A 22,968-nucleotide genomic window follows, 5' to 3' on the forward strand; every position below is an offset into this window, starting at 1 on the left:
GCCTGCAGTTACTACGGTTTCTGTGACTGATCCTACTAAGATGGAAAATCAAACCCAAAACCGATGGACCAGCCCTGAAAGGAACCTGTAATTGAATCCAGCCCTCTGCAGCCACAGTAACATTACACAGTCCCTTTCCTAAATTGACAAGGCCATTCCATCTTGATAACCACAGGAATACATATTCACATATTACTCACTTTGGCACACACTGCACAGAACTTCAAATACCATTATGATTTTCCTCAAAGCCACTAGAAATGAATTATTCAGTGTGGAGAGGGGAGAGGAGTTGACACGTTTGACAACATGTGAATGCTGCAGTGTTCACGTACCTGCAGAGCTGAAGCTCCCAGTTAATTATCTAGCCCTGCTGTTTATGGAGGTTCATGAGTCTTCAATACCTTAATAAATCAAGGCTTACTTGGCCTTCATCTTTTGTGCAACGCTGGACAGGTGTTGAACTGTGAAAGCTGATCTGAACTGTGAATGCTGGTCTGAACTGTGATTGCCATAGCTCGCCACAATGGCACTCAGCCTATCATTTCTGAAACTAAGTGTTTTGCTCTCAATTTTTGGTCCAGAACAAGGACAAACATACAGAAACATGCTCTTGGATACCATTCCAAGCAGACAGCTTATCTGTAAATCAAATATGTGGCACACTTTGCTTCAGATTATCCTCTTGATGCATCAAAGCAGCATCAAATCAGCTTTCGCTCTAACAAATGCAGATTTGTGTCGTAAGTCATGTAGGAAATAACGCACAATCTTAGTCTGTGCTCGCAGGAGAATAAGTCTTTTACCATGAAGGTTTTCTGTGCACAAAATCAATACTAGTGCGTAAAAGAACTTTGCATGATGTGAAAACCCTGGAGGGATTAGGAATGCTTTGTCTGTCAAACATTCTGTTACCGTACTCCAGCACTCCGAGCAGAAATGTGAAACCAAATCACAATCATTTGAACATAAGGTGAAAGTATTACGTTTTAAGTACAAATTTAAATGGAATAATTCTTAAGAGAATGATGGTAAGAAACAGAACTAGCATCATTTCTCTTACTTTTGGAAAACACCATTGCATTGTTACTAACAACAAAATGAGCATTTCTGCAACTCAATACATTAAAGCAGTGTGGCTTAAAATTCTCTCAAAGATTATTCGAAATAATCGAGGAAGATGATTTTTTTTTCAAGTTGCTGCCTCTGCCTGACTTAGAAGAGGAAAAAAATTGAGAATTTTACCCAGATTTTCACTCTGGACTGCAGACCTGGGCTAAGACATGCTCAGAGCTCCCATTTAGAGGTCACTTTGCTTGCTCAGACGAGCTCTATCGAACCTGTGAGAATTAATTGATAAGTTTTGCTGCAGCTGGTTTGTATGTTTAATTAGTTCATCATTTAAATCTGTATCAAGAGAGAATACGCAGACAATCTCCAGACGTGGATGAATAACCTGAAAGAATAATTCTCTTAGAGCTGAAAAAATTTATCGATATGCTTAATTGTCTGGTAAGATGTAGCTGTTTTAGGTCAGGAGATAACCTGAAGGGAGGCTCCAGATATGGTTGGATAACCTGAAAAATAAACATTCTTTGAGGACTTCACGGTTCTTCATCTAAAACTAATATTTATACCTACTGCTTTTGTTTTGCCTATTTCAGAAGGGCATCCGATTCAGTGCTAAATTGTAAAACAAAAATATGATCGCCTTTGCTTCAAAGACTTTGTCCTTTTCAATATTTTACCAGTGAGTACACATTTCTCACAGACCCAAAGAGTTCTGAGCGCTGCAGCATTACTAAAAGCTGTGAAGGGAACCGCTCCTTCGTCTTTAACATTAAGCCTCAGGGAATCTGATTTATTCTCCTGAACTTTAATTCTAACATCTTTTCCACTCAGGCAGAGGCAGCACATTTAGGAAACGCAGCTTCTAACAAAGCCATACCTTGTTTTTTTCTCTGAAAGGAGAGAGTGAGCGGGGAACCTGCCCCTCGCCCAGGAAATCAGGGCCCGCGCTGCGCTGCGGCGGAGGCGCCGATTGGGGGCGCTGGCGCGGGGGGTGCATAGGGGGCGCCCGTGCCCTCGCTGCGCCGCGGCGGGAAGAGAGGCTGTGGGAGGTCCCGCTCTGGCCGCGCTCTCTGTGGTAGAGGTTGCGTCATCACAGCGCGGCGGCGAGGGGAGGCGGAGGGGAGGTGGCCGCGGCCCGGCTCGGCTCGGTACCGAGGGGAAGGGGAAAGGGAGCGCGGATAGGGGCTGTTGGGCTCGGCTCGGCTCGGCTCGGCTCCGCTCCGCTCGGTGGGGCTCGGCAGGGCTCAGCTCGGCTCACGAGACTCGGTTCGGCTCGGCGGGGCTCAGCTCTGCTCGGTTCGACTTGGTTCGGCTCGGCTTCGCTCGGTTGGGCTCGGTTCGGCTTGGCTCCACTCGGCTTGGTTCGGCTCGGCTCTGCTCGGTAGGGCTCTGCTCTGCTTGCCTCTGCTTGGTTGGGCTCGGGAGGGTTCAGTTCAGCTCGGCTCATCTCTGCTCGGTTCGGGTCGGCAGGGCTCAGCCTGATGCCGCACCACAGGGGAAGGGGAGGGGAAAGGGGCTGCTGGGCGATGTGTGTCCCCGGGCCTCATTGCTGGGCCCACCGGGTTCCCATTTCCCCAGCGTTTGGGGCGCAGGGCCCCACCGCCGAAGCCTAACGGGTTTTCTCCTTCCAGGGCACCCCTGATAAGAAGGCTTCCCGAACACCATGACCACACAGGTAAATAAAAATGCATCGTGAATTAAACTCATTGCTAGCTTGAGATTTTTTTTCAGGCTGCTCATACTTAATATTAATTATCTTTTCTTTCTAGTACAGTATTCTCTTCAAGCAAGAGCAAGGTGAGGAAACACTGACATGTATTAAATAGTACTGGCTTCTTTGGATGGCATAAAAGTGATAGCGGCAGAATATATCATAGAATGGTTTGGATTGGAAGGGACTTTAAAGATCACCTAGTTCCAACCCCCTGCCATGGGCAGGGACAGCTCGCACTGGATCAGGTTGCTCAAAGATTCCTCCAGCCTGGCCTTGAACACCTCCAGGCATCCACGACTTCTCTGGGCAGCATGTCCCGGTGCCTCCCCACCCTCACAGGAAAACATTTCTTCCTAATATTTAATAATAATATTGGATTCTGTTTGTATTAAGTATAAATCTGAATAACTCAAAAATAGTTATGCTATTTTTTAACAGTGACCTTGTTGAACGAAATACATCACGTGCTTTGAAACAACGAAAACAGTGACAAGGCTCTCAGAGCACTGATAGACCTGAAGAGCAAGGGCTCTGCAGCCAGCGTTACAGTTGGCAATTTTAGCATTACCAAATCCAGTAGTTGTCTTCCATCAATTAGCATTTCTCTGCTTATATTCTCTCTTAGCTCACGATGATGCCATTTGGTCGGTTGCCTGGGGAAAAAATAAAAATGATGGTTCTGAAACAGTGATCTCAGGTTCTTTGGATGATCTGGTGAAGGTCTGGAAGTGGTGAGTGTTCTGTATTGAATGATTAAATCAGTTGTAAATCTTGGAAGGAGTCGGTGTGGTGGTAGAGCAGTCCTGAACTGCAATAATCTGCAGGGATGTTAGAAGTCAGGTCAGGGAAGGGGTAGCCTGGCAAACAGAACTGTTCTCTTGAGTAAGTTTATCTTCACTAGTATGTGCCTTCTCTTGGACTGGTAGTGTTCTCATGTGCTTTAATTTTTGAACCCTTTTGTAAATGCACATCAATTTTTACATCTCTTCTGCCAGAGAATAGTACAACTTGATGTATTTCTAAACCAAAGAATTAGAAATGTAACTTTTGATGAGACAGTGCATTGGAAGCATGTGTACTGTGAGAGGAATAACAGGAGTAAAAGAGGAAATGACATCTTCCTTTTTTTTAATAAAAAAATTGTCATAATCCTCATACAAGGGACACCTAAGTGTGCTTTTGCAGAGTTGTTCTTTCTCTTAACCAGAGGAGTATCAAGTGTGTGCTTCACTTCAGTGACACGAGTAGCTCTGTTGTGACTATAAAACCGTTGGTGGTGGCATTTCACGCTGCTCTGCAAGGACCCAGGTGTTGCTGTGTAGCAAACATTTCGGTAGAGCTGCTTACAGACTTAAGATGAAGTAAATGCTTTGCAGAAATGTGGTAAATGATTGGTCAGTTCTTTCCCTTAAGTAGAGAGAGCAATTTGAATGTAGCTCTCTTCACGTTTCATGGGTGAAGTTTGCTTCCCCTTTTGCTGAACAAAATGAAGAAATGTGGGTTGTCTTCTTTTTTGTGTTTTGTCTGAGGCTGGAGATCGTTTAAATATTCCCAGCTATTCATACCTAGTCTTTTCCTTCCCTTCAACAAAAGGAATGATGAAAAATTGGATCTCCAGTGGACTTTGGAGGGTCACCAGCTGGGCGTGGTGTCTGTGGATATCAGCCACACGGGCTCCATTGCGGCATCCAGCTCCCTAGACGCCCACATTCGCCTCTGGGATTTAGAAACTGGCAAACAGATCAAATCAATTGATGCCGGTCCTGGTAAGATCTGAGCACTAAGCTGTCTGCGTAGGCTCTGTGCTTGCTCTAAAGGGCAAATACTGCACAGTCTATAATGAGGGTACATGACTACTTTGTTGTTTGAGGTTTTTTGTCTTTGTGATTTTTATGAACTCAACATAAAATAGTATCAATGTTGTTACATTTCTTTTTCACGCTATTTACACATTCTTAGATACATTTAGATATGCTTTTTGCTAGATGCATAAAGCAGAATGGAAAACAGCTTGCTCTTACAGATGTATTGATAAAAGGATAAGTTAAAAAATAATTCTAATTAATTTACGGAGAAGGTCTGTTCTTTCTTTATAAGCACTGCACTGAATTTGAGACATAAATTTGACGCTTATTTATGTAGTATATCCTAGTGTGAGAGAGCAAGCAAGCCAAAACACAGCAAAGCTGAAGTCTGGATCACTGTTGTGTCTTTCAAGTTGGAATTCAGGGGCTAAAGATCTTGCATAGTTCATTGGTCCACTGGCAATCCCTACTTTAAGTGCAATATCTCAGTGTTTTAGGTAATGAATATTAAGCTTATAGAAAAAAACTGAATTGCATTATGCGAGATTAGTATTTTGTACTGCTATAAAGAGGTATGTTTTTTTCAAATGCCTTTGCAAGGAATGCTGATATGCGTTAACATTTGTGTATCTGTGTGTTTCTCCTGCATCTTCTGTGCTTTCTTAGACACCGGTGTTGCTTTCTCATACTGCTTTAATACCTTTTGGTACCAGGAGAAAAGTCAGAATTTAGACTTAACTCATGCAGTCTTATATTCTAAGCTGGTTGTTGCAGGAGGGTCGAGAAAGCTCAGGGTCTTATTAGAAAATGTAATCTTTCACTGAAGGGAAATAAATGGCTTAAGTTGTGCTCCATTAATTACATAGAAGGAAGTTAACTTTGAGCTTATACACTCAGTAGTTAGGAGGTTAAATGTCTGATCAGATGCATACAGAGCTGACATTGTTAAGTAAGAATGAGAAACATTATTCAGCTGAATTTTTCTTTTTAATGCAGTTGACGCTTGGTCCCTGGCTTTTTCACCTGATTCCCAATACCTCGCAACAGGAAGTCATGTGGGAAAAGTAAATATTTTTGGTGTTGAAACAGGAAAGAAAGAATATTCTCTGGACACCAGAGGAAAGTTCATCCTGAGCATTGCATATGTAAGAAGCACAATTGATAATTTCTTATGTGACATTCTTATGTGACAGCTATTGCCGTCATATGTTGTATATCAGGTATTTTTGTTGCCATCTATCAGTTTATCTCTGATTATCTACATAACATTAATTACAGCCCTGCTTTGATAGTTCCAAATATAAACTGCATGACATTCTCCCCTGCATGTATGGAAAAGATACTTTTATTTTGCTTATTCACGTTTTGTGATACGTCAGCTGAAGTCTTGAGGATTTTTGCAGCCTGGGTATCTTGCATAGATCATGTTTGTGACAAGTTGCCAAGAGAATGTCAGGGAGGTACACAGCACAAATGCATACAGTCGTTAAATCCATACTTCTTGTGTTTTATTACAGAGTCCAGATGGAAAATACTTAGCCAGTGGAGCAATAGACGGCATTATCAATATTTTTGATATTGCAACTGGAAAACTTCTACATACGCTAGAAGGTAATGGTTTGTCTGTTTGCAATATCCAAGTTCTGGCTTCGTTCCTCAACAAAATGAAAGGATGTAATGCAAGTGAGAATAATGTACAACAGCCATGGTATAAATGAGTTGATGTTTCTGGCCATTAGACAGTATTTAGAATGCTGTAACTTAAACCACTTAAAATATTAAAGGCAAACTGTAAACTCAGGCTTGCATCATAAATGCCTGCCTCAAAAGAAAACAGTAATGAAAACTTAACTGAATCGTTAAGTTGCAGTTCCTTCCTGTATCGCAGTGCAGTACAAGGGGATGAAGCTAAGCCGTGTGTGTGCTACCACATGTATTTTTCTTTTCACTAGTTTTATTCCTGTTCTAAAAAGCAGCAAATTATTCCTGTTTTAAAAAATAACAGAACATTTTATGTTGTAGAAGACATGCATTTTTCTAACAGAGAGATGGGCTTTTTATGGTTGTACAATTTCTGTCCAGTTGTATAGTTAAAAAACCCACTTAAACCAGTAAGAAATCATCATAGCAGATATGGCATAATTTCTTATAAAGATCCACAGCTGAAAATATAAGAAACTTTTGCATTGCATTGGACATGCCTTAACATTGAAGCTCAGGATTACTGCCAGTTTCCACTTGATGTGTGAAAAAGCCTGTAGAGGCAGGGGAGAAAGACTTCTCTGGAGTTGTTTAACAGAGAATGCTGTTCTGGTGTAGCTCTTAGGCACTGTCATTAGTAAGAGGAATAGCTACCTTCTTAGCCATATATAACTTTGAATTTCAGGTCACGCGATGCCTATTCGCTCCCTGACGTTTTCCCCAGACTCTCAATTACTCGTAACTGCTTCAGATGACGGCTATATCAAAATTTATGATGTGTAAGTTCTTATTTTGCAAGACATGCTAACAGGAAAGTAACTCAAGGAGGCTGAGACTGTAAAAAATGTATCCAATCCTCTGCTTTCCGTAACGCCCTTCAGCTTTTGGTGACTTCTTTATGTAACAAATAATCTTAAATAATAAAATTCTACTCCCTTAGTTTATAAAAGATGCATAGGTGGATGATGGCCTTAACTCAAAAACAGATTACTTCCTCCTATTTGGTGGCCCTGTAGGCAACAAGCTGATTGTTTTGTGTATCTATCCTCTGTGTGTGTGTTTACACATCTTAAACATCTGTTCTGTACCCAAGAAATTATATTTATCACCTGTGCATTGTGCAAAAACTTGGAAGACCCTAGGGAGGAAAAGGCACTGCTTCAGTGACCTTCATTCCCCTAAGCCTGCATTACTTTGCCTTCTTCACGGTGAAACTGTTTTTTCCACCAAGGTATTTTCTTAGTGACTTTTTTTGTGTTAACCATTTGAAATGGAAAAACAGAATCTCTTGTAACACCAATTCAGCCTGGATGAACAGGTGTCCAGAAGTCACCTTGCACTGAGCCGTTCCTGACTGCACTAGCTAGAGTACATTCCTGTTGCTTTTTCCTCTGGAATTCACAAATGTTAAAATTCTATCTTTTCTAACATTTGTTCTTTCCACAGACAACATGCAAACTTGGCTGGCACATTAAGTGGTCACGGATCCTGGGTGTTAAATGTAGCATTTTGTCCTGATGATACTCATTTTGTTTCCAGGTATTGATGATTTTTAACTTAAGCTTCCTGAAAAAAAATAATTATAAAGGGAGATAGATCATAAAAAAGTAAATGTGTATAAATTGCAATGGAATAACTTAAAATTCGAGGCTCCAGAGCCAACCTGTGGTGTGATACCAGTTGCAGTGAGCAGTGTTTTAAGTCTAAATCGTCCCACTGCAGTGTTACTCCCTACGAGTGAATAATAATATCTGCACCTAAGAGAAGGGCTGTTTGATTCAAAACAGCTGAAAAATTGCTGTTGAATTAAAAAGTACAATGTAATATAGCAGCAGTGCATTAATATAGTTGGACTTCAGTGTTAACTCTTACACCACTCAGGCAGTTGGGGAACCAAGTGGGTGTAACAGGAGTTCCTGTATCCAAAGAAATTGCTTCAAAGAATTTTCTAGCTACAATGGGAGTCTTCATTTTCATGTTAACTAAACTATTTAATCTATTAATGTAACAATTGATCAAAACTACTTTTCTTTCAGTTCATCTGACAAAAGCGTCAAAGTCTGGGATGCTGGAACAAGAACCTGTGTTCACACTTTCTTTGACCACCAAGACCAGGTATACAGACAAAGCTATTGCTTTTTCTCGGTTGCTGTGTTCACAGGAGAGCGTCTGTGTGCAGTTGGGTGCATTTGTGCTCCAGCTCGGTGCTGGAGCTTCGGGGTTGGCCTGGAGCCTGCTGCCATGGAATCTTTAAAGTTCTTCATGATTACTTGGCACTTAACATTGAACTACTGTGCCAAGCATAGAGGTTGATCTCTCCAAGTAATTACGTTTTTGAGGTTCAAATAAGGACAACCCTGAGTGGCCAAAAGGATTCTTATCAGACTCTTTTATATTTGTCTTACTTATTTCTATCACTTACACCGAGTAGGCACGTATAAGGAGGGAAAACAGTTATTTAAAAGGCTGGAATTGTCTAAAAAGAGGCTTGAAAGCACCCTTGAAACTTGGGACTTCTTCCTCTTTAAATGTCTGCAATACCCCATTTCTTTTTTTACCTGTGATAACTTCCTGTGAGGGAAGAGGAAGTTAGGAGCCTACCAAGTTAACTTTTTCCAAATGTTAGATGTTAAATAGAACAGTGCTGCTTTTTTTAATGTCTCATAGAGGAAGATTTAACAAAGCAAATTCTCTCAGATTTTACTTGGGCCATTCAATAGTGCTTTATTGCTGGTAACCTTTTCAGTTATCAACAGCTATGGGGTTTTTAGTAGTGAAGTATCAAGCAGAATTGGATTTCTGGTAGTGTTTTTAGCTGTCGTCTGTAATCTCACGTAAGTTTGTGGAAGGCAGAGATGTATCAGTTCTTGGGAAGGTTGGTTTTTAGATGCATGTGGAGAATGTTGTACGAGATTTCCCAGGATGTGCTGTAATCAGGATGCCCATTCTGCAGTCCCACCTTGATACACTGGGTAGCCTTTGCTCTTCCTGATGTCATCCTCATCATGGAGAGGGGCGGAGGTGTCATGTAATTGCAAATCAGTCAGAGGAATGACCTGAATTTTTCTGAGCTTTGCATGGGGAAGTAAATTAGCCCAAGGATAAGCTGCATCATCCCTCAGTCTGCCATGATGGGTCAATCTGCTTGAAAAATACTTCCTCTCTTTCCTGAAAGCACTGCAAAATACTTTTTAGAAAGGAGGATGGGTTAAAACATTCCATTTATGCAAACTGGGACAAGTTCTTTCCAGCCTGCTAGATGGCAGTGTCCTTCTCTGGTTCATGAACCCATCTGCTGTTAAAGCAGCAGCTGCAATTGGACTAAAGCTAATAGGGATCTTAAGTCATCTTCCCCTCTTCTGTTTGTTCTGAGTCAATAATATGACTGCTCTGAGGATGTTTCTTCTTATTCTCCTGTTAGTAATCTTATGTATGTCCCATTTGCAGGTTTGGGGAGTGAAATACAATGGAAGCGGGTCCAAAATTGTATCTGTTGGAGATGACCAAGAAATTCATATTTATGACTGTCCAGTTTAAATGTTGCGTCTCAGACCCTCTCATTAATTCTTATGGCATTTTTTTAGGAATACCGTCTTTCCATGTAATATTTTTAATATGATAAAAGCATTTTCATCCTGCTGACCTGCAAAATCACTTCTGTTTGTATTTGATTTTTTTGCATGAGAGCAAACTTTACTTTTTTAAAAATAAAAGCTATAGATGCAAGTAACTTGGGTCTCAATCTTGGGACCAATGTGGTTGTGGAAATAAGTAGTCATAGCTGAAGTAACTGCTCAGTTAATCTCCTCTGCCTTTGTACAGAAATAGAATGGAGTGGGGAAGCATTGATGGTGTCTAACTGCAGCTTATTTTAGGAAAAGGGAAAGTGACTGAGGCTCTGCAGTCTATGCATGGGAAATGATAGCCTGCAACAGTGTCACTCAAGCCGAACACCTGTTCCAGCAACTGCAGAGGGAGATGGAGTTTGCCCAGTTTAATTTCACTAAAGGGGGCCAGTTGTTTCCAACCCTACAATCACTACTGGGAAACAGATTAAAGTGTTTTCCCTTTTATGTGATCATTCTACTGGGGCATCTTGTAACGATATGCACTGGCAGCTATATATTCAACAGCTCTGTATTCATCTTCATTAGGGCTCAAGTACACAACGCCTAGGAGGAAGGGAAAACCCTTTAAGAATTGGAATACACAGCTTGAGCTTAAAGTTTTACTTGGAGGTTATGTGCCTGTATGTTAATTACAGGGAGGTAGGGTATGCTCTGTAAACATTAGAAGGAAGCCTGCTAACCCTCAGTACATTTACGCAAAGCTATGCAGCTGGAGGAACCCTATTCTAATAAAACATAACACAGGCAAGTGTTATTGTGCAACAAGTGGGGCAGGCACAAAATGCTTCTGAAATATGAAACAAGTGCTGAGGGGCATGCTTTAGAGATTGTTAGGAATGTTTGGACTCAATGATCCAATAGGTCCTTTCCAACCTAGTGATTCTACAATTCTAAGACAAGTCCTAGTGTTCCAACTAACAAAGCTGAACATGGAGAACAATCCAGACTTTGTGATGGGAATCTGTGCTTAGATAAACTTATTTAAATAAAGGGGGTTCTAGAGCAGCTTAGAAAATACAATAGAAGCACGATAAAATGTGAAGAGGTCTATTTATTAGAAGTTATTTCTGCTATGTTTTATTCTATGAAATTCGTTTTCCAGTATGAAAGTATTTACATAGGACACTCCACTTCACCTCTATCGATATTGCGTGAAATTAATTGAGAACCTTCACAGCAAAGGAAAATGTAAACCAACTCAGTTGGTTCTCAGCTGTGTAACATTTGCTTTATATATAAAGACTACAAGAACACAATATAAATTAGTTACAAAAAGGTGATACTGACAGCGCAGCAACTCAATTTGCTGAACACAAAACCCACAAGCAGTGGCTATTACAGCCATGCAGTTTTCATTGTGAAAATTTACATTTTAGATGACAACCATTTCACCTTGCTTTAAGATGTCTGACATTGTACTCCTGTTCTTGGACCCTCCTCATCTTCTTCATATGCTTCTCCCCCACTGTTACGGTAGGTTGGCTCACTTGGATCAAAATCTTCAAGGTCCACCTGATCCATCTCATCTGTAATCATAATGTCTTCTCGGGGAGGAAGCAGAGCCTCCAGCAGAGACATTTTCTCCCTTGGCAGCCAGTAGTGCTCTGGAAACTGCACCTACAATTTTATAGGTTTTTAAATGAGCACTTACTGCTGTTGCCAAAACAGACATCTTTGCTATAGAAAAGCAAGCTGCCAACTTACCAAAAACTGTATAATTAAGGTTCCTTTGTCCATTGGAGATTTGTAGATAGGCATCCCTTCGTTGTGGATACACTTCAGGTCACCGTGTTTTATCACTTCACCTACACAAAGGAAACAGCTTTAAGCAAGCCTACACGACAGCCATTTCATAACCATGCAAAGCAAGTGTTCGCACAGCACCCAAAAGAGATGACAAAGCCACTTATAGAGAAGGCTGCAGACTGTAAAGTCCTAAATTCAAGCTATGCAGAAGTAATATCCTATTTCCTCTACCCTAAATGAGGCAGCTTCTCTTAACACAGCCTTCAGTCTGAACTAACAAATCAGCTGGTAGAGTTTAAGTTTCTGTCCTCTTGAATACATTCCTGGCTATCCACTCACAGAGGGTGAGGCTTCAGCTACAGTTCTGCATCTAATGTTTTAGAAGGAACAAGAAGAATCATCAAGAATGAACTGAAAACTACACATGTAGACACTGAATGAAATCTGTTGCACTGACTGGTTAAAAAAATAACAAAAACCATTGAACCACAAAACAAACCAAAACCCCCCAAAACCTCAGGCAAACCGTTTAAACAGCATTAGAACTCTCAAGGCTTACCTGGCCTAGATGATATAACAAGAACTCTGTTATCCAGAGTTTCAATCGTCTTTTTGAAACCACATAAGGCCTCTGAGAGCTGAATTCTCATTTTTGTGATTAAGTCATGCCCTCGCCTCTGGAAGACACTGTGATCCCTTTGATCTAGCACAATTATAACATCGCCAGGCTCCAGATCAGGCTCCTGGTCCCCTTCTCCATGAAATACTATCTTCTGGCCATCTTTCATACCTGGAGAAGAAAAACCCATTTACTCTCTGCAGAACTATAGACTACAGTTAGAGAGACAGACAAACATGCAGTTTTTACCTTTATCCACATGAACTTCTATGATCTTTTTCTCACGTACAACCTTACAGCCATTGCAGTTCTCACACCGGTCCTTTGGGTTTATTCTTTCACCTTGGCCTTTGCATTCTGGACACACAGTTTGGATTTGCTGTACCATGCCAGGTCCAATTTGCTGAACTATAACTTGCATTCCTCTTCCTTTACACACGGGACATTTCTCTACTGCCCCTCTCTTTCCACCATAACCTTTGACAAGAAAGTTAAATCCGATCTCAGTCTCAAAAAAACCACAGAAGTTACTCTAGTGATGCCAGGCTGGAACTCGCCCACTTCAAGAACCCCTTTAGAGCAACCCAAAAGTAGCTCAGTAAAACATTTCCAATGTAATTAAGAACTCAAGTTTCCATCACAAAACATGCTCCATGAGTTCAGACTTTCTACGAGGTGAAGAAAGTCCCTTTTTCTATGCATGGGTTATTTTATTAGCCTCTGCACCACCTCCCAATACATTTGGATTTTCAAGGAATGATCAGTGTACTAACTTTAACACCCAGACATTCCATTAATACTTTGGAAAGAATCTGCCTGCCAAGTATTTAGGAGTTCTAAAATACAAGACTTCATTAATGTTTACCTCAAAGAAGACCTGTCATTATGGATACTTAATAGATGTAAAATCAGTTGTATAACACAAGCTGGACTGCTACCAACAGCAATTAAATGAAAAAATGTGTAACAAAACACCCATTTAAAATTCCTGATTAAGATACTTTTAATTTGGGTACCCTTAACTATAGACACAGTGAGTTTAAAGTCTGCCACTAGAACAGTAACTCTATACCATTATGTTTAAGAAAGCCTTACTCTTAGATAAGCAGTAATAAAAATTAAATACCCTGGCAGACTTTTGGGGGTGCATATAAAAAGAAAAGAACCCCACACCTCAATCACAGCCTCCCCAATATATTTCTTTTTTAGGATTAAAAAAAAGCTTGGAGAGGTTTGAAACCACTGCTTATCTTTTACCTTCGCACTTTCCACAAATAACATTCTTTTGCAACGCCAGTTTCCTTGTAACACCATTATACAAGTCTTCAAGAGATACACCTAACTGGTGTACAACATTTTTGCCTTTAAAAAAAAAGACAGAAGAGAAAGATTAATTCTGGTTCAGCTATTTTGAGGACAAATGTCTATTTAAAGGCTTCTACACTTGCTCATACATGCAGTCTCAACTGAGGAAATGTAAAGTTAATTCCAAACTTCGAACGCATCTCAGCCCCCTTAAAAGCACGTGCAGTTCCATCAGCTTCCACTGACCTGCACCCACTTATGTCAGAACATAAACTTTAGCTGTAATTAAGCAAAGCATCATTAAAGCCACCCTACCCCCGCACCTACCCCGACTTTTGTAAGCTTAATTGAAACAGCAAGATGCAAGGACACTACCAGCTTCAAATCTTGTCAATTTAGAAGCTGCTATTGTGCCTATTTATAAATTTCCATGCCATTTCACAGCGTAATTTCAATGGTTTTTACAGCAAGTTGTCACTTGCTCCTTTAACAGACGCTGGGCTTGGAAGAAGACAAAAACCATACTGCACTTTTAGCAGCACTCTGTACTCAATTTCACATGATTTCTACCAAATACTTCCAAGAGATTTTAATAATATTAAGTTGATGGTGTCCTTTTAAGCAAGTTGCCCAAAGCATATGAGCAAGTGAGGCAAAAATCTGGAAAAAAGTAACTTAAAACAGGTATAATTCAACCACTCTAACCTACCCATGTTTACCCCTCCCCTACAGGTTACCCACACCCACTTTAACAACAAATTAACAGGAGTCACCAGAAAGATTGCTATGGCCACATCAGTTTATCTGCTGTATTAGAATCTTAATGCTAGATTAACTAAAAGTTTTAAATAGTTTACTTCATCTATTGTTGCAATGAGAAATATCCACACTGTGTGCACTCAGCAGAACAGCAGTACCATCACACAGGTGTTTTATGCTGAAGTGCATGGTTAGAGTTTCTAGAACTTGTTTAGAACTGTGTACCTCTTCTCTCTCTATTCATTCGGCCTCCACCACCAAAGAACATGTCAAAGATGTCCATGGGTGACGAAAAGCTGCCGCCACTCAGGCCTCCTTCTTTAATAGCCTGCTCCCCACCCTGGTCATAGAGGTCCCTTTTCTTTGGGTCCGACAGAACTTCATATGCCTGGGATATGAGTTTAAACTAAAAAGAAAAAAGAAGCTCTGAACAACTATGACCAAGAGGAAAATTAACTCTCTCATATGCAACTCCATCTTCAGAATGAGCCAGTATAGCCCTCTCGTAGTTTGTTCTTTCCAAACTCCCTATGTAATATATTGTACTTGTACCCTTTTGTCTGGGAAAACCACCCCTTTTCTCCCCTCCTCCCATGTCACAATTAGGCTTAATTCAGAGCCATGTCCCACTTACAAGCATATGCAAACTGCACTTGGATGACTGTGTCAGTTGCAACCATCATACATCTCTAACAAATCCATTTGGAAAGGGATACAGCACTATCCCCAAAGTCCTGGAGGTTCCCAGATGCTCAGTGGCCACAGCGGTGCCAGTTGTTTTAGAGCTACACAGGGTTCCTTCATGGCTGCTGAGCTGCTACATCCAGCTAGGACTGAACAGAGATTTAGTGACCAGATGCTGGAGGTGTTTATTCATTGCAAATAGAAGGACTTGGATACAAACCAAAACACCCACTTGATCAATAAAAATCAAGTGTTTTTTTAAAACTAGCTAACAATTTCCAATTCCTAAGATGACTAAGTAAAATTTTTAAACCCCTATTTGCTATTACTGAAATGACTACTTCCATTTTGAAAATGATTTACTTATGACCAGGTAAAGTGGCGCAAGTAAAAAAGCAGGCCAAAAATAGAAGCAGAAAAGGTTACCTTTGACTACATTACTATTTATCTGGCTTGACTTTTGTAAAGTAGTATACAGATACACCTATATGGACCTTCTATTCCTTGTTAAGGTATTATCAGACCAGCTTTTATATAATTCAAGTTTTTCATAGTCCTTCAATTGTGGTGCTCGTTTACCCTCATCAGCAACACACACAGCTGAGCAGGGCTCTGGTAGCGGCACATAAAACATTTTGTTGTTACCAAGTGCAGCCATTTCCTCTGGACAGTTACCTTGTAAATCGTCATTAGCCTTCCCTCTGAGGACATCTGTTCAGGAGCACCAGCCCACTCAGTGCAGCCCCAGCACGCACAGCAGCGCTGGCAGCTGCATCCACTGGCCTCTGCACATTGGACACAGCATGACAGCCATCAGGACACGAAAAATCCCGACAGCTTTGCCTGTTTTAACCAACACCTCTGTAAAAGAATAAGCTCCCACTGGCAGCTACAGGGAGACAGCAGGAACTGCATCCAGGAAGTGGAACCAAGGCCTCCCCTGCCACCATGGCCAGGCCTGCTGCCAGCTGCACACAGTTTTCACAGACTCTCTGGCGAGCAGAAATCATAGAATGGTCTGGGTTGGAAGGGACCTTAAAGATCATTCAGTTCCACCACCCTGCCATGGGCAGGGACACCCCACCAGACCGGGCTGCTCAAGCCCCCATCCAGCCTGGCCTTGAACATCTCCAGGGATGTAGCAGCCACAATTTCCCTGGGCAACCTGTGCCAGTGCCTCACCACCCTCATCATGAAGAATTTCTTCCTGATGTTCTATCTACATCTTCCCCCTTCCAATTTAAACTCACTCCTCTTTGTCCTATCACTACATGCCATTGTAAAAAGCCCTTTCCCAACTTTCCTGAAGCGCCTTTCAGTACTGGAAACTGCTCAAAGGTCTTCTTCCTGCCTTCTCTTCTCCAGGCTGAATAACCTCAACTCTCTCAGCCTGGCCTCACAGCAGAGGTGCTCCAGCCCTTGGATCACCTTTGTGCAGCTGTCCTTTACTTGCCCTGTGCTCCAAGGAAGTCGTTATGTACAGGTTTTAGGGCTTTATAGTGATACAACAAGTGCAGTTTACGTCTCTGCCCCCACACAGCCCCATGCCCACCCCAGCCCCTGCATACCCGCTCGCCCTCGCTGGGGTTCTTGTCGGGGTGGTACTTCAGGGCCAGCTTGCGATAGGCCCGCTTGATCTCATCAGAGGAGGCATTTGGCTTCACCTGCAGGATGTCGTAGTAACCTGTCTCCTTCACCATGGTGCCCTGTGGGAGAACATGTTGCGTTACACTGTGTTATGCCCCATCCTGCCATATTACACCCCCACACCCCCCATGTTAAACCCCAATACACCGCATTACAGCTCCCTCAGCCCACGCTGTGTCGTGTTATGGCCCTACACTTGCATTAGAGGCCCGGCACCCCACGTTGTGCCACATTACAGCACCCACAGAACTCGTTGAAGCCCTTTCACCTTGCATTGTGCTGCGTCAAGGCCTCGCACTCTACATCAGGGGCTCTTCAACCCCTCACTGCGACCCCGCATCCCACATTAAGGTGCCCTTACCCCGCCTCTCGGCCCCCCTTGCGCACGTTATAGCTCCGCAGCCCTCGTTACGCCATGCTGCAGTGCCTTCGCCTCACGTTACGACCCCCCACCCCACCCTAAAGGACCCCCTCGCCCCGCGTTATGTTCCATTCACCCCGCATTAAGGGTCATTCGCCCCGTATCAAGGGCTCCCAGCCCCAGTTCGCCTTGTATTAACCGCCTACATCCCGCATTAAGGGCCCCCACATTCCATTAAGGCCCGTCCACCCCACATTAGGGGCTCCCTCCCCGCACTGCGGCCCACCCATGATGCTTTAAGGCCTCCCAGCCCGCGCTGCGGTCCATTCACCCCGCTTTAAGGGCCCCCACCGCACTTTAACGGCCCCACACCCCACGTTACGCATCGCGTTGCGGCCCAGTCACCCTGCATTAGGGACCCCCACCCCCACGTTAGGGCCCATCCGCGCCGCACTAGGAGCCTCCACCCCCCCTTAGGGCCCGTCCGCCCCGCACTAAGCGCCCCCACCCCCCGTTAGGGCCCGTCCGCCCGGCACTGAGGGCCCCCACCTCCCGTTAGGGCCCGTTCGCCCCGCACTGAGGGCCCCCACCCCCCGTTAGGGCCCGTTCGCCCCGCACTGAGGGCCCCCACCCCCCCGTTAGGGCCCGTCCGCCCGCACTGAGGGCTCCGCGCGCCGCCGTCCCCGCGCTCACCGTCCGCCGCTGGCGCTCGCCCCGCCCCTTCCGCGGGTTTATATAGGGGCGCCGCCGAATCTTCTGGAATGACGCCGCCCTACGTCACCGCGCTGGAACGGTCTAGAATTCCCGGGCGTGACGTCACCGCCGGCGCGCGCGGGAGCTGTTGGGGGCGGGGGGAGGCCGCTTCCCTCACGGGTTCATGGAATGGTTTGGGTTAGAAGGGACCTTAAAGCCCATCCATTCATTGTGAAGAAATTCCTCCTTATATCACGCCTAAATCTGCCCCTCTCCAGTTTATGCCGTTGTTCCTCGTCATATCCCGACGAGCCTTTATGAACAACTCCTCCGCAGCTCTCTTGGAGCCCTTCCAGGTACTGGAAGGTTGCTATAAGGTCTCCTGGGAGCCTTCTCCAGGCTGAACAACCCCAATTCTCAGCCTGTCTTCATAACCACGTGCACTGTGATTATACACAGCTTCTACACACAATGCATTCACACATATATTTTTTTTCAGTTTCTCAGAGAATTGAGGATTGAATTTAGGCCTCTCAAGTGCTTCAGTTAAAATAAAAGCATAATAACTCCACAGTTGCTTGTAAACAGGAGTAGGTTTCTGTGTTCAAGCAAAATTCTGAGTCCAAACATGTCTCCCAACGTTACTGTGGCCATGAAGTCCATTACGTCTTGATAAACAAACTACACTCAAAGCGTACCTTGAACATCAACAAATCTACGCTCGCTTGGGCCAAGGAGATGCTGAAGGCAGGCAAATCCCTTAATGAGAAGCTCCAGGCAAGTAATACCTTGTTAAACTCTGACACACATTTTTGTATATAAACTCATTTCTAATGAGGGAGTTCGGATTAGGTAAAAAAGCACCAATTTTTACCCCTAGCTGTGTCTGCCCATACTCGCAGAACTGAAGAGAATTTATCCATATCAGGTTGGATGGGCCTTGGGCAGCCTGATCCAGTGGGAGGTGTCCCTGCCTATCGCAGGAGGGTTGGATCTGGGTGATCTTTTAAGGTCCCTTCCAACCCAAACTGTTATATGATTCTAAATAGAAGCTGTAGGATGTTAAGGTTTTGCGGGTGGTTGGTGTGGGCTGGGTTTTTATTGTTTTTGACCTGGTGCTAGAAGTCCAGAATAATAGCAGGAGTGTCAGTTTAAAATCATGCTTGTACCAGAAAACGGTGCTTACGCTAAGGTGTTTGTAACCAGTTACATGATTTAAGAAAAGAATGAGCGAGCCCCACAGAGTTGTTTTGTTACAGACATGATCAACCTGCTTATAAACTAACTGGGCTGAACAGCAAGGAGCATCCAGGATTAGTGTATCTGTCCATTCATTTAAAAGAAGTACAAAGTTATAGCAAACTAAACTTTCTTGCCTTACAGGTAAAGAAATGAGGGAGTGCACAGCTATGGGCAGTTTCACGTTGCCGTAGTAGCGTTGCGAATTCAGCCTGAAACACGCTGTTGCAAACATGGAGCGGTGCCATGTACTCCACCTACACTGAGGCTGAGCTGAGCATTGTGGATCTGTGGGTTACTGACCTTAGTAACAAGATGGCTTTGTTTTGGCCTCTGTAATACTCTGGGATCTCGTGATAGTGAAAGTTTGTAGTGACAGTGTCTTCAACTCACGGTACCAGTCACTAATTCCGGAAAGATACCAGTCATATTTGTTGACAAAGGACCTGAAGAGTATGTGTGCTTTTTTTGCCTCTTAATATCCTTCATAGCTTTGTAAGCCTGTCAAAGCCTAGGAATCTTAGGCTGTAGCTGGAAAAAGCAGCCCATCACGTTGGAAAAAGTTGGCTTGAGTCTATTGCAGTCTTGTGCAAGTTGCGTGCAGGTACATATAGGCATAAAAGAAAAGGACTGTAGCATCATGTTCACTGCAGCATACAAAATCATTGGAAGGTGAAAATCATTCCTTCTTGAACTCTACATGAGTTGCTAGCCTCATCGTTAGGATTTATTACTCAAAACTTAAGAGTACCCATATGCTCTGCAGGACATGGTGCTGGGGGAGTGATTCATCATCAGAGGATCCTTGATTATGTCAAAATAATTTTCAAACTGTCAAGTAGTTTAAGGAAGATTGTGTGAGAAACAAACCAAAAAAATCATTTCTAAGCACAGTTCATGCAGAACAGATCTGTATTTGAGTTTTTCTGTTTATTTGCTGACAGTACAAATTGTGAAGAATTAACAGCCTCTTTCCTTCTGTGAGACCGGCCTGTTACCTGCCCGCTTCACACTCAGCATTCAACCCAACTGAGGTAATTAGTGGTTGTGTAATTGGATTCCTTCATATAACATAGCATGTAAAACATTTTTGATGACCAAGAGAATAAAAAAAACAATGAGGTTTCTTGAAACAGAGCTTAATCCTGTTTTTCCTTGGTGATATTTCTGCAAAGCTGGCTGCAAGCGCATGTAAGACACCTAGTGGCTTTCTGAAAAGAATCATCAGAACTAAACGGGAATTTGGAGAATTACCCCAAAATGAAGGAACTAAGTCGATCCTGACAAAAATTAAGTTTAGCTGTGTAAGATGACACATTTTTACCATTTAAATATCCCCTGTTCTGTGTTCAGGTATTTTCAAAGCAAGTTCCTCGTGTGAGAATAGACCCCTCAGAGTCCCACTCTGCAGTTTTCTTTCTTTTCCTTTCATTTCAAATTGCATTATCTACAATGCAGTTTGGATATGGTGCAAGATACTCTGGGATGCAATTCACATCTTTCTATAAAGTTAGATATCTGCTAGTCTTATATTTTCCTAATCACTATGACTGTCTGTACCACTGAATAAAGCATTCTAGATCATGTTCTTTGGCAGTGACAGCCAATGGCATGGCAGAGCTCGCATCCCTCTCTCCCTCCTCCACACAGGGTGGTCATTACCACTGTCTCCCAGTAACAGCCCCTGGCTTGGGGAAATGCTGATTTGCACAGCCAAAATCCATCTCAGGGAAGGTGCTTACAGTGGGTAGCTTGAGCCATTCCCTGGATCTGTTTGGTTTACTAGTACAGAAATAGGCCAAGTACCTAAACTAGACCTTCCTACATCCTGGGAAGTAATTTGTTTAGTCATATGTGGAAAATTCTGTGGTATATGATCAGCCTGCTTTGGTGAACTCAATGAGGTGCTGGTGTAGTTGTGATGCTGGAGGAGGTGCTTTGCTGCTGCAGTACTGGGGTTCATAGGTATAATTGACTTGAAGGCATTTCCTAATGTAATTAATCTGTATTTCCTTTAAGGAAATAACTTTGTTGAATGTTCTTTTTGGAAACTATAGTTAATAAAATTAGAATTACTTCAACTTCTGTGAACAAATTCGTTGGAAATCTTGGCAAAAGAAAAGATTTGCATCTTAAAGCGTTGCAGACTCATTAAAATTCTTCTCATGGATAATTAAAGAAAACTGAATTAAAAGGAAAGTTTAACAGTAAGCAGCTCACAGGCACTGCGACATTTCAAGCATGTTAAAATCAGAAATAAATAGCTTTTGTAGTTGTAGTCTCCTCCTCTTGTATTACGTGTTGTTTTTTTTAACAAATAACCAGTTACTGTTGGTTTCTTCAGTTGTCCAAGTAGCTTATTTATGCCTGACCCGCACAGTTCTTTAGCATATTTGTGACCAGCTTTAGAGGGTTTCTCAGCATGCCTAACAGTGGAGAGACTCTTAAGGAAAAATCACAAGATGAAAACGCAATGAATATTTCAGAAAACTATGAAAATGGGTAAAGTAGCTTCGATATTTATTTTAACAAATTGATTTACCACTTTGTCAGAACTTGAGTTTGTCTTCTGCTGCAGTGCAGATCCACAAGAACCTTGTCTGCCTAAGGGTGTCTCTGCTATCTAATGCAGAATAAGGTGTATCATTTGTGGCTATAATGAGAGAAAATGGTAACAAAGATTCTAAATGGCTTTATCCTATGCTAACTTCCAGTTTGGGCTTAAAGGCATCATTCTATATGTTGCTTGTATACTATTTTCATGTATCTAGTACAGCGTTCGTTGTATGGCGCAGGGGCTCTTGCCTGCAGACGTGGCTCAGCAGAAGTTCGTGTATAGCGGTTCCGACATGAGGTGTGTTCAGCTCCTGTGGCTCAGCCACCATCGCCACGTGGAAGGGTAGCTGGAAATACTGATAAACTACTACTCTTATGCTTCAGTGTATTAAATGATTAATGACTTTTCAACCATGCAGTGAGATTACAGGTATTCTCAAATACCAGAAAATAGCGAAGTTTAGGTAGTCAAGGGCAAACCAGCCAGTGCTCCTGTGCCATCCTGTCATGTGTCTCTGAGGGCAGGAGCAGCACTGAAGACTCTGGAAGTTCAGTAGTGATTGCTCTGCACGTATTACAATGCATATAATCTGCTTTGAATGGACTTTAAAAATACACCAACTGCAGCTGTGGAAGCAGGGCTCCCTCTCCTGAATTTGAGGGAATAATCCTTAGATGATAATTGGCCTTTGTGACCGAGTATCCTCTTCCTGTCAAAGGCAACAGAACTTAACCAGGCAGCTTATATCTTAGGAATGGGAGTAGGGAACTTAATTTTAGAAGAGTTTGGTTTAGGGTTTGTATTCCCTTTATATGTGTAAGTTAACCCTGCTGGCCACCCTCTTCTTTCTGTCTTGGGTGGCACAACAGGAAAAAAATACTTTCTGTTTCCTGATGCTCCCTCACTGGAGTCATATCTTCCATTAGAGAGAGCTCCATATTTCTAGAGCATTTGGAAATACGTATTTTAAACTTAGAACAATACATCTCACACAAAATACTTTGACTTATGATTATTGTAAGTTTGTCAGGTTTGCCGAGTACTAATTATTCCCAGAGACCGAACTATTGTATCAGGTAGATACTTTCTTCTCTGTTAAATCTAACTTCACGTTTGTTTGTGTAACAACTTGCATGTTATGTCTCTTGGAAGATTTGCTTGACTCATTCAGGTAAAAAGTTGGTCTGGAGCATTCTTATCATAATGGTTTATCCTGTTCTGAGCTTTGTAATCCTGGGTAAGCATCATTAGGACCAATCTGGAAACATAACAGTTTTGGAAATGAAAAAAGTTTAAGAAATCTTTGAAAGCTTTTGAATTTGTTGTTGCTGCTGCAGTCGTAGTGCAGTTAATAGGAGAATTGTCTTTTTTTGTCTGCCCAAAGATCATAAAACAGCATTTTTGTGATCAGTATAGGTATATATACACGCTGACTCAA

The 22,968-nt window shown here is 42.5% G+C and overlaps 3 protein-coding genes across 7 annotated transcripts in view; 2 read left to right on the top strand and 1 right to left on the bottom strand.

Moving 5' to 3' along the window:
* Positions 1–2,151: 2,151 nt before the first annotated feature.
* SKIC8 (SKI8 subunit of superkiller complex) lies at positions 2,152–10,473 on the top strand. Of its 2 annotated transcripts, none has more exons than XM_054078107.1 (11): positions 2,152–2,219; positions 2,703–2,746; positions 2,841–2,868; positions 3,411–3,516; positions 4,379–4,551; positions 5,587–5,735; positions 6,108–6,201; positions 6,977–7,070; positions 7,738–7,830; positions 8,328–8,406; positions 9,739–10,473. In XM_054078107.1, the coding sequence occupies exons 2-11, from the start codon at positions 2,735–2,737 to the stop codon at positions 9,826–9,828; spliced, it is 918 nt and encodes a 305-aa protein (XP_053934082.1). In that variant the 5' UTR covers positions 2,152–2,219; positions 2,703–2,734; the 3' UTR covers positions 9,829–10,473. The 2 variants fall into 2 exon arrangements, with proteins under 2 accessions (XP_053934082.1, XP_053934080.1); XM_054078105.1 differs by lacking the exon at positions 2,152–2,219 and adding an exon at positions 2,314–2,452.
* A 481-nt stretch (positions 10,474–10,954) lies between these two features.
* DNAJA4 (DnaJ heat shock protein family (Hsp40) member A4) lies at positions 10,955–16,740 on the bottom strand. 3 transcript variants are annotated; one of them, XM_054078056.1, is made up of 8 exons: positions 16,602–16,740; positions 14,984–15,182; positions 14,575–14,755; positions 13,543–13,647; positions 12,535–12,762; positions 12,226–12,456; positions 11,625–11,725; positions 10,955–11,537 (listed from the first exon to the last, which is right to left on the bottom strand). In XM_054078056.1, exons 2-8 carry the CDS (start codon positions 14,987–14,989, stop codon positions 11,319–11,321), a joined length of 1,071 nt encoding a protein of 356 aa, XP_053934031.1. In that variant the 5' UTR covers positions 14,990–15,182; positions 16,602–16,740; the 3' UTR covers positions 10,955–11,318. The 3 variants fall into 3 exon arrangements, with proteins under 3 accessions (XP_053934031.1, XP_009556487.1, XP_053934032.1); XM_009558192.2 differs by lacking the exon at positions 14,984–15,182 and having other exon boundaries at positions 10,956–11,537; positions 16,602–16,739; XM_054078057.1 differs by lacking the exons at positions 14,575–14,755; positions 14,984–15,182 and having other exon boundaries at positions 10,957–11,537; positions 16,602–16,739.
* Positions 16,741–21,328: 4,588 nt separating this feature from the next.
* The window catches only part of ACSBG1 (acyl-CoA synthetase bubblegum family member 1), a 32,656-nt gene continuing 31,016 nt past the window's right edge, over positions 21,329–22,968 (top strand). For both annotated transcript variants that reach the window (XM_054077251.1, XM_054077252.1), the window contains exon 1: positions 21,329–21,475. In XM_054077251.1, the coding sequence (XP_053933226.1) occupies positions 21,396–21,475 (80 nt within the window). In that variant the 5' untranslated portion in view covers positions 21,329–21,395. The remainder of the gene's footprint in view (positions 21,476–22,968) is intronic.

The sequence above is a fragment of the Cuculus canorus genome, chromosome 12 (genome assembly GCF_017976375.1).
Source record: "Cuculus canorus isolate bCucCan1 chromosome 12, bCucCan1.pri, whole genome shotgun sequence".
Classification (NCBI taxonomy): domain Eukaryota; kingdom Metazoa; phylum Chordata; class Aves; order Cuculiformes; family Cuculidae; genus Cuculus; species Cuculus canorus.